The sequence below is a fragment of the Camelina sativa genome, chromosome 5 (assembly GCF_030686135.1).
Source record: "Camelina sativa cultivar CO46 ecotype springtype chromosome 5, ASM3068613v1".
NCBI classification, from domain to species: domain Eukaryota; kingdom Viridiplantae; phylum Streptophyta; class Magnoliopsida; order Brassicales; family Brassicaceae; genus Camelina; species Camelina sativa.
The window spans coordinates 31,196,760-31,207,932 of record NC_141884.1 but is presented as its reverse complement, the minus strand read 5'-3'; the positions used below and the strand labels follow the sequence as shown (position 1 = coordinate 31,207,932).

General features: G+C 34.8%; 1 protein-coding gene across 5 annotated transcripts; it reads right to left on the bottom strand.

Annotated features, from left to right (window-relative positions):
- Positions 1-564: 564 nt before the first annotated feature.
- Positions 565-3,590, bottom strand: LOC104787269 (protein ASYMMETRIC LEAVES 2). Of its 5 annotated transcripts, XM_087450949.1 has the most exons (5): positions 3,375-3,590; positions 3,097-3,200; positions 2,618-2,735; positions 1,686-1,805; positions 565-1,444 (listed from the first exon to the last, which is right to left on the bottom strand). In XM_087450949.1, the coding sequence occupies exon 5, from the start codon at positions 1,402-1,404 to the stop codon at positions 802-804; it is 603 nt and encodes a 200-aa protein (XP_087307075.1). In that variant the 5' UTR covers positions 1,405-1,444; positions 1,686-1,805; positions 2,618-2,735; positions 3,097-3,200; positions 3,375-3,590; the 3' UTR covers positions 565-801. The 5 variants fall into 5 exon arrangements, with proteins under 5 accessions (XP_087307075.1, XP_087307074.1, XP_087307078.1 ...); XM_087450948.1 differs by having other exon boundaries at positions 3,097-3,549; XM_087450952.1 differs by lacking the exon at positions 2,618-2,735 and having other exon boundaries at positions 3,375-3,495.
- Positions 3,591-11,173: the final 7,583 nt, after the last annotated feature.

Genomic DNA, 11,173 nt, shown 5'->3' with positions numbered 1-11,173 from the left:
TTTTTTAAAGAACACCAGTTATACTCTAGCTAGTGCTGGATAACTGATATTTGCATGTTACTATAGTAACCAAATAGTTAAAAGAAAAAAGAAACAAATCTGCTAACATAGTTGATGACTTGATGTGACAATTAGTATTTACAACAACAATAAACAGAGTCATCATAATAAATAGATGAAGGAGACTTGATTAGAGAGAAAGCCTAGAAAGAGCCTAGTAGGTATCATTCGCCCGGAGATAAGATGTTTCATGTTCATGTTGTATTCCGTTAAGCTCCTTCCTACATCAAATATTATCCTTGACGCTGACAGTGTTCCACATCAAACCTCTTTTCTTGCAAATATATATCATTTATAGTATATACAACATATTTCATGTACATTAATCTACACTACACGGTTTTATATTCATTATTTTCTTAATAATAAATACTTTACAAGTCTAACATTCACTAGTATTGATTAAAAATCACCTCAGTATTAACTGATATTAGATCTACATTTCTTGCTGGAAATACATATGAAGATCCTAGTCGAATCGGCATATTTGGATCCGATGTGATATAAATTAAGAGAAATAAATCCATAAAATTTGAAAGAAATACAAAAGGGACTATCATCATATATCTAAGTGATAATAATAATAATGATAATAAAACATAAATTAATGTCATCAAGAGAGACGTACCATACGTTTAAAATATTTTGGTTTTCCACATCAAATATATTTCTTTTTAAATTATAATTTCATTAACACCAAGCAAGCGATCGACGATGATGAACCACCAAAACCCTAAATTCTCAAGAAGGATCAACAGTACGGCGACCGTCGTCTCCGGCGGCGGCTCTCGGCTGCTGAAACTGAGTGATCTGTCCAATGGCCAGAATCCCACCGTCGTAGTTGTTACCGGCCGGAACATCCAAGCCACCAAACATCTGTTCTCTAGGAAAAAACTGGTGGTGGTGGTAGTGATCTCTCACGGCGGCGGTAGCTGTTCCATCGGCTGCTCCGGCGAGTAAGTTGATGCCTAGACTCTGATGAGTAGCGGCGAGTATACCGAGGCTTTGGTACTTCGAGAGCTCTGATTTGGCACAGCTGAGATCTATCTGAAGCTGACGGAGCTGATGTTGGAGGAGAGAGATGACTCCAACGCAACCGTAGACAGGGTCACGGAGACGCATGTCGGCTTCATAGGCCAAAGAGTTCACTGCGTCTTCACGTTGTGAAGGGTGAAGCTCGTTAAGGAGCTTAGTGACGTTGCTTGCTCCAAACACTTTGTGAACGTTTGCGAATTTTTGTGGCTGGTCCGGTGGGAAATATGGTGCGAATACGCATTCCGGTTGACATTTTCGCCGAAGAAATTTGCAGGCGGCGCATGGTGAGTTTGTTGATGAAGATGCCATTAAAATGAAAGTGTTTCAATTTTCTTTCTTTTCCCTCTCCCTACACAAAGCCGCCGTTGAATTGAAAAAAAAACAATTAGGGTTTTGATTTTTTTTTTTTTTGGAGGTAGAAGAATTTACAAAGGAAAAAAAAGATATTAGGAAATCAAAATTTCGAAATGATGTGATTTGGAGATTTTTTCTGTTTTTTATAATTTATATATATGAAATAAGTGAGCTAAATAAAGAAAGAAATATAAATTAGAGAAGTGGTTTCAATCTCTAAAATAAGGAAAGCTTACCTGCGACAAAAATTAAACAAGACTTCTTTGAAGATATGGTTTCTGTTTCTCTGAGGAGAAATAAAAGAAGATCCTCTCTGCTTTCTCTTTAAGCTGCTATTTGGGGTTGCATACAAAAAGCTGTAAAATAAGAGGAACTTTGCAATTAGTATAGTATTAAAGATATTTGGTAAGTTCTATATATATGCACATACACAGCACACACACACACACATGGAGTTGTATATATGTAATTCTTAGATATATAAAAATTAATTATATGCACTGATCCAACCTTCTCGTCAACTGTTGAAAGCAAATAGAGGAAAAAAGGGGTAACAAGAAGGTGCTTTTCTAAAGTCAAACATAAAGGTATGCATTCAGATATATAATATATGCTTGGAAGATATAAAAATATCATTTCAGACCTAGAGATATGTGTAGCTAGCTATATTATAGAGGAACTTGTAGCTATATGATTGCTAGTCAAATTTTGGTAACTAGACCAGTCTAGACATAACCTGGGGAATTAAAAATCATTATAAAGAAACAAACAAGTTAAAAGAGAGGAAGAAATTGAATTTGCACCGTATAGTTGGAATGCGTATGGATGGATTAACGAAATATAAGGAATAAAACAGATGGGATAAAATGGTGTTCTTTGTGTTGCTTATAGGTAGGTATGAGAGAGGGGACGAAGAAGAAGAAGAGAGAAGAGAAGGAAGAAGATGTAATTAATTACTAAAAAGCAAAAGATTGGATCTCGTGAAGAAGAGACTTTTGGGTTTTGAGGCTCTCGATGGGCAAAGCTCATCTTGTGCTTAAAATTTCTTATTATATTAGTATTTCAGAAAATGAGCTCATAAATATGATAAAACTAGTACTAATTAATGTTATTAATTTTAAAAAAATTATCTACTAAATAGAAAATTGACCATAGAGTATAAACATACCTTCAATAGTAATAGGATTTGGTACTAGAGGGAATTGATTTCCATGTGAAGAAGTTGAGAGTTCCTAAGGAGAAGAAGAGGGGATCTTGGGATGAACCCTTGGACCCTAGCATAGACTCTAACAACAATAATAACAATAAATGTATGATTATAAGTATTAAATTTCAAAATATTATGCATATAGTAGAAGAGAAGAAAAAAAAAGAAGAAGGAAATAAATGTGACAAGGAGAGATGGGAAATGAGAGATGGGGTCTGACTCTGACTCTCCTAATGGATCTTGGGATGAAGAATTTTGCTCTTTTTATTCTTATTCTTTTTGTCTAGGGAATTACATACAGTAACAAAGCATTTTGTTATTACCATTATTATACTCTCTAGTAATACGCATCACATTACAATATGATACGGTTGACAAAAATCAAATACAAAAGTAAATTAATGATATTATAGAATAAGAAAAGTTGATAATGAAGTTACCGTCCTCAAGTTTCTTCGGTCAAACCCATTTTTTCATGTTTCTTTATACAAAAAAAGCCACAGGAATCTACTGCCACCTTCTTCTCTTCTCTTCTCTCACTTCTCTAATTACAAAATATATTATAATATTATATCATGCTCATGCAAGTGTCTTTATTTTTTTTGACTCGCTAGTTTTGCGCAGAGTATGGAAGAAACAAAAAAGAAAAAGAAATGAAAAAAATAAGTGAAAGAAAAGAGGAAGGCATAGAAAGATGATGAGTTTTTAGGATCAGTACCTCCCTAAGGTGTAGGGAGATAGAAAGAGAAAATCGCCCAGATGCAGAGGCTAAGGAGACGGAGAGAAAGAACAACTTTTATGGTGTGTCGATATGTATAGAGATAGAAAGAGAGTGTTATGAGTAATCACGGACTCTGTCTTTCTTCAATATATATCTACTAAGTTTCCTCTATGGGAAAAAAATTAGGAGACATACTATCAAACTTGTTTATATAATGATATACCCACTTTGTTTTTTGGAGTTTTAAAGGTAACCCAATATTAGTAACACATAAGATTAGGGTACTAGAACATTAGTAACCTACTATAATATTAGGTTACAGTATTCTTCTTTTATGCATTTAAAGGAACAAAAAAAAAAAAAAACAAATTTTGACTAAAAAAAGAAGAAAAAAAACATTTATTAGAGTTTTGTATTGAACCGTTGAGTATTTGGGTTAGTGACAGAGGCACCGTTTCTTAGATGCTTTACGTTTTTAGACATTTCGGTGTTAATAATTGAAGTTACATTCTCAAGACACAATACTATGTATATATATATCTAGTTCTGTATTTTGTTGCATTTTAATTATCTTAAGATAAATCTTCAGAAAATGTTACTATAAGAAATGAACCCCTGTTTTTAATTGGTCATCTATAGAAAATATAACAATGATACATCCTTCTAGTATTACTTATTCAAGCTCATGATTTCATTTTAAATTAATATGGTCTCTCTTAGTAATTACAGTACTTTTTTTTTATATATCTTCTCAACCAATAGAGCCAAATTAAACCATTACAACCACTATACAATAAATGTGTACTTTTTACCTTATGTACTAAAAATTTGGTGTAAGCGATTGTCAAAACTTTTATACTTTCTGTTTTCACTACTTCTCCTTTCTTGGTAAATGTCAAGATAAAAAAGCAAAAGTTATATGCGGTTTAAACACTCGATTAAGTAATCTGAATTGAAACTTATTTGGTCTCTGCGGTTTAAAACTGATAGGTCATCACTTTTTTACGTACAACCTAACCTAACGAAGAAGCGTGCAAACTGCAAAGAGAAGGAATGGTGTTATCATCATCATATATATAACATTTAAAACATTAGTCAATTTGGAGAGAGAGCAAGAATGGGAAATGAATAGAAGCAAGTGGGTCGTGGTTGCATATTGCATTGTTGTAATTACTGTTGGAGCAGAGTCTGCAACACTATTTACTCGTACCCATTTTCAAACGACAACCATTCCTTTTTATTAAAACATTTTTCTTATTAACTTTTAAAATAAACTATTCATGTCTTCATGTTCTTTGTCTTCTTCCTTCGTTTATATCAAATGGGTCCAAAAATCATAGAATTCACACCATATGGATGGTAACACCCCTCCTCTCCAATTAATATTCATAATAAGTATGTTTGGCTTATATCGTTTTCATAATTTTTTTCTATTATTATATATATACATTGCGTCCTCTTATAAAACTATAGCTTGTATTTTAATTACAATGTTTTCCACATTTTGGGGCCTACTTACAAGCTCTATTTTATCGATAATAAATTTGCGAATGATAAAGTTTAATTACAATCAAATCTCCAATTTTGAAAACGTTACCTGAGCATTCAAGTATCAGAGAGTATAGACTAAAATAGTAAAACCAAATACTTCTAAGAATAGTTACGCTAGAACAGTTAATGGAGCCATCCAATTTTGACTAGTCTTACGATTTAGTAATATATACTCATCATTCAGAAAATCCATATAGTGAAATGATAAAGATAAGTATATAGTTTATTCCATAAATGAAGTATTTGAAGCAAACATTAGTTTTATTTTCTTTTGTAGAAATCCCAACTTATGTATAAATGAAGTATTTGAAGCTCATATCCTATATAAATACTTTTGCAAATTTTTAATACATATTTTAATACAACAATAATGTTTTTAATACATGTTTTTAACCATTCATGTTGACATGATTCTTTTATTAAATCATTTTTGAAACGGATTGATTGGAACAATCCTGTTATTTATTAAGCGTATTTTTTGTTGGTTAAGCTTGAGTTAGCTTGAGGCTAAAGTTAAGTAGAGAAAAGCTAAATATACATATTTGAGTTTTAGGAATTACTTGATAAGTTAGTTTTCCAATTTGGATTTGGATATTAACAAAGAGTGTTTATCTATATAAGGAGTTGCAGGGTGTTGCATCTCTTATGAGCTTTGAGAGATTGAGAGTTTGAGAGAAACCAAAGTTTTGAGTTATTTTATTTGGTCTTAATAAAGAGAGTTATTCTTTATTTGTGTTCTTAAACTATCTTTTGAAACTAGATTTGGTATCAGAGCTTAATTAAGATCTAACAAATGAGAAGGAAGGGGACGTGAGAAAGAAGAGGTATATGTTACACAACCAGAAGGTTTTGTAACTGATATGCTCAAATTAACCCCTAGAGATACTCTCTCAAACAAGAGATCACTGCAGTACTTAGGGGTTGAATCCACAGAGACTCAAGATCTAACACAATATATTATAGAGTTTTGTAAATTACGCTAAACAAGTTAAATTGAATTAAAATAAAAGCAATGCAAATATTTAAATGAAAGTGTTGTAAATTCAGAAAATCAAAAGAGTTAAGCCTAGGGAATTTCTCAGGAAATTATGAAATATTAAATCAGATAAATTAATTAAGGTTCAAGCAATAAAGATCAGATCTAGAACTCTAAACTTTTGGTAAATTAAATCAGTTCTCACTGCAAATAATATCTAAATTTAAAACCAGAAAATCCAAATCTCTTTGTAAAATTCTAAGTTAAAAATCAGCTTTAAAAACAGGTTTAGATAAGTTCACAGAATTATTAATTCAAATCTCTTTGTAAGAAACAATTATGCTCATCAATGGTTAAATCAGGAAAACAATTATATTCTCATATTAACTTATTTCCCTAAGATAACAATTCTAGGTGATCAATCAAGAATTATTGCGAAGAACAACCAAGGATGAAGATCATATAAGAATAAGAACCCTAAAAATCTCAGATCTAATAAATCATAAAAACCCTATGAAAAACCCTAAACCTAACAAGCAAATTACTCAGACATGTTAAATAAAGCACAAATCATAATTCTGAATAACATGCAATAGATATTAAAAAGTAAAAGAGGGAGTTCAAGAAATCTTCTCTCTACAAAGAATTCAGATCTATCTCTCCCAAAAGCTCTCAATATTCTTTCTCTCAAAAACTGCTAGAAGATAACTTAAGGGTTTCTAAAACCCAAAATCAATATATATACATCCTAAAATACGTCCAGGGGTTTATGTTGCAATTGTAGAAGACTTTGGGCAAATTTGTAAAACTTCCAATTTCTTGTTCTCTCGTCGGGTAAACATGAGTGTCGATTGATGCTCCTTTGTGTGGTGTCGATCGATGCTCCGACTCTGATCCGACTCCAACTTGATTTCCTTCGGTAAAATGCTCCAAAATGATCCAAATTGTTCCATATTGCTCCATCCGTGCCAAATTCCTAAATAACCTGTAAAGACTCAAAAACAACCTAGAAACAAATCAAAAGACTCAAAAAGCACACTTATATCATGGTTAAAAACCGTAAAAACCATGATATATCAACTCCCCCAGACTTAGCCTTTGCTTGCCCTTAAGCAAAACAGAAACTTAGAACTGTGAAAGAGGTTTGAAAACATAGAATTCACTCAACTGCTGGTAACTGATCTTCGCACTCTTCATCGCCTTGACTCTCAAGAACTTACTTCATATACTTTGTCAATTGAAAAGCATCAACATTCCTTACTCAAATCCCACAATCCTCTGGAATCTCTAGTCTCACCATTGCCATCTCATTACATAAATTAAAGCAAGTACAGGTGAGTTCTTACCTTGTGGTATTCAAACAGTGGCATATGGACTCTCTTCAGGCCAAGACATTCTTCTTACATCTCCTTTCCTCTCCCTTTTCTCACTTCCATTTTTTTTCTTTTCTTATTCTCTTTTAGCAAAGGTGTAAGCGAATACCAGGGTCATTGGTAATTTACCTACCCCTTGCTTCCAAGCTTTGTGTGATCATTTGACTCAAGAGTAGAATAATGAGGTCACTGGTAATTTACCTACCTCTCTAAACTGATCAAAATCATCTCATCTTTTATTTCTCTCTTTTTTTTTTTTCTGATTTTTCTTTTTTTCTTAAGCACTGAAGGGAAGAGAGAGGGGAGACATACTTTGAAAAATTGCACTGTCTTGTATGGCCTGAAGAAGAAGTCTAGTCCACTGATTTCCAACCCCAAAGTAAGAGATTAAGTCCGGTTAAAATCCTGATAAAAGTTGAGACAGCATTGGTTGAACTAGATATCCTTTGAATAAAGGCTTTCAGGATTGTTGATACAGCTCATAGTCTTTCCACACTTCAGTTCTGAGGTCAAGCTTAGTCAAGAATCATTAGAGTGTTAGCCAAAGAACAAGAACCATCAGTTAGAGATCATAATTCAACAGAAATTTTTGAAAAATTTGACTCATTAAAAACAAAAATACAGTTTTGACACAAGACACAAAAACCAAGTAAGTAGTTACCAATAACCTCCCCCAGACTTAAACAACACTGTCACCAGTGTTATCAAAGAAGGAAAAAGTCAAGAAACAAAAATTGTGTTGAAAAGTTGAAAGAAAAATTGAACAGATTTTTGGGTTACCCAATCGGCGTCGACCGATGCCATTAAAGTCAGCATCGATCGACACCTTCGGCGAATGGTGAATTGTGGCCGAATCTCCTTGTTAGTTGCAGTTAGTTGTGTGTGTTGTTAGATCAATCATTTTATGTTAATTCTGTTAAGAAGCACTCAAACACAAACACAGGTTAAAAGCAACATGATAGATAGATAGTTCAGAAATCCAAACAACTTGCAAATACAAACTGACTCAAAGCAAGAATAAAAATGACTCAATCCTAAAAAGGGAAAAAGATAAAGAGAACCATGATCAGAAGCTAAAATGTAACAGAAACATCATCATCACCATCATCAGCAGTATCGACAGCATCCTCATCATCCTCATCATCCTCATCATCCTCAGCATCCTCATCAGAAACAGGATCAGCAGATGGTGAAGATGGCAAAGGGGACCTGCGCCTAGTACGCCTGGTAGGACGCATGCAGCCACACTGGGAAAGTCGAGCCATGCCATTCCAGATGGCACGCAAAGCAGAAACCACATAAGTCTGATGAGCTCCCTGGTCCATAGTGGCGGGATCCTGCTGTGGCTCTGGAAACTCAAATGTCGCGGTCCCGGAAGAAGAACCAAACTCAAAACCCCCAGCAGGGTTAGTAGCAGCTGCAGCAGCAGAAGTAGTCCGCGGAGTGCGATGGCGACGAGAAGGAGTAAAAGCAACGTAATAATCAACAGCAGGGTGAAAACGCAACTGCTCAAGATCATTACCAATGGTGGTAAGATCAGGTCGTGGAAGGCGAACAAAGTGCTCTCCTGTGTCATCAATAAACCTCCATAACAAACCCGGTTTCAGCCAATGTGCACTCCTCAAATACTGCTCATCCATAAGTTGTCTCTTAGTGACAACACTATAACCATCAGTAGGAATCTTCTTGAACTGAAGGATAGCAGTAATAAGGCTCCCCACAGCCTCTTTCTTAGCTCCAGTACCCAGAAATGGCTTGGTCTGAAGCTCAACCAAGGAATGTGCAAAAATAGCCCCAAGGTTGAGGCATTGAGGGTCGCGTAGTTCAGCAGAAGCCAAAGAAGGGATCATGGCACGAACTCCAATGTTCAGAAAATAAAGCTCTGCTGCTCTCTGAAACATGATTTGTATGTGTGGGTGAATGATGATGATGATTGTATGTAATGGTGAGATATGAATGAATGGATGGTAAGGTGTTTCAATTCCCCTTATGCAGTTGCAGTATAAGAGGTGTCAATCCTATCTGAGTGTTTGTGAACAATTAAGACATGCATATGAGACTAAGTCAAGCCAAATGTAAGGGTTGTTTGTCACTAACAATCCTATGATGAAAATACAAAATGCAGAAAGTGAACTACAAAAACTAGATGCTAAATGTAAATGGAACATAATGATTATGACTTATATGAAGCTAGAACAGAAATAGAAACTACACTAAATAAACTAATGCAAGACAATAATGAACAGGACAATAAGTAAATGCAACAGAAATGCAAATAGAATGAGACTAGAGATAAGACAGGACAACTACAAATCATAAACCAAAGTTCTGGGGAAGAACTCGAGCAAGCACTCGATCGAGTGTAGATCGAGTGCAGGGTCAAGCTGGACTAAACGCAAAAACAGAGCAACACAATAAAAACAGAGCAATGCAGAAACGAATCAAACAACAAGCAAGCAACATGATTAAGACTTAAAAATCAATAAAAAAAGAAGGTCCTGAGGAGGGATTCATGGGCTGAACTAATCATTGTGGTTATCTAACTTGGTCAACAAATCTCAAGCAAACTATGAGCTAATCTCTAGACATATAAATCTAAGACAAGTTTCATCCACTTTTATGGCAAGAAACAATCAAACCTATGCATCTCTAGACTTGTTCTCACATAGTAAAGAGTCTACACAAGCAGGCATTAAGCAATACATCTCAAACCAAACAAGACCTCTAATCTCTTAGCTAGCCTAATGGTAAGCTCTAGATCTAGCCTTATCTATGCTTCTTAAACATTGGTGTGATGCTAAGATGCTTGAAATCAAACCCTACCTTCTCAGATATAGGATCAACATTAAGAACATCTAGCCTAGAAGAGATCTACAACAATCAAGCTTGACCAAATCAAACAAACCACAAGATCAATCCAGCCTAACCCATCCTCAAGATCCTAGAGAACTACTCACAAGAACACATGATGAACAAAGTCAAAAACCCAGAAAAATACGAAACTTGCATCATTAGAAAGATGGAACAAAGATCTATAATATTGGAGAAAGAATCAAACTCGAATTCTCAATATTAAGAAAGTTATGGAACCAACAATATTAAAGAATTTAGTCTTTTCTCCTTAAAAACAAGTACAAGATCTAAGAAAAATAAAAGTGCAAAAGGAATAATTTCCAAAAGGGTAAAAACTAGGTTTAGAGAATATCTAAAAAGCTGGACTCTTTTGGTGGCTGCAGGTACAAGGCTTTATATAGGAGAGGGAGTGGAAGCCCTAAAAATACTAAAAGACAAAACAGTCAATGGCTCGGTGAACTCGACCTGTGCTCGGTCGAGTGGCAGGTCGAGCTGGCTTCTCTCGTGCATCCTCCACTTGATCGAGTCCTCCTCAGCACACGGTCGAGTGTCTGGTCGAGTGTGCGGTCGAGTTGGACTCTGGACCTTGGTTCTTCAGCCTTAACTCTCTTGCTTTCCCTTCATGATTGCTTCACTTCTCCTCAGCATTGCTTCCATGCTCCTTAAGCTCCAAAATCACCTGATTATGCATGAAAAGATGCAAATGCAATGCAACTAAACTCTAATGCATGATTAGTCCTAAAGCTATGCAATAATGGTGAAAATGGCTAGCAAAAGATGCAAAAGATGTGAATAAACTAAGGGAAAAAATGGTAAAATATATGAACATCAACACCCCCAAACTTAGTCTTTGCTTGTCCTCAAGCAAATAAACAAGACATAAGAAGGTAGGTGAGGTTTGAAAGTGGGATCTCAGCTCCTAAAGCTTGCAAATAGACCATCTAGAATCAATGTCCAAGTTACTAGTACTATGATGCAAGTTGAATGAGCTGTACTTAAAGACTTAGACAAGCATATCACAACCTTTACTGATTTGAGCCTAG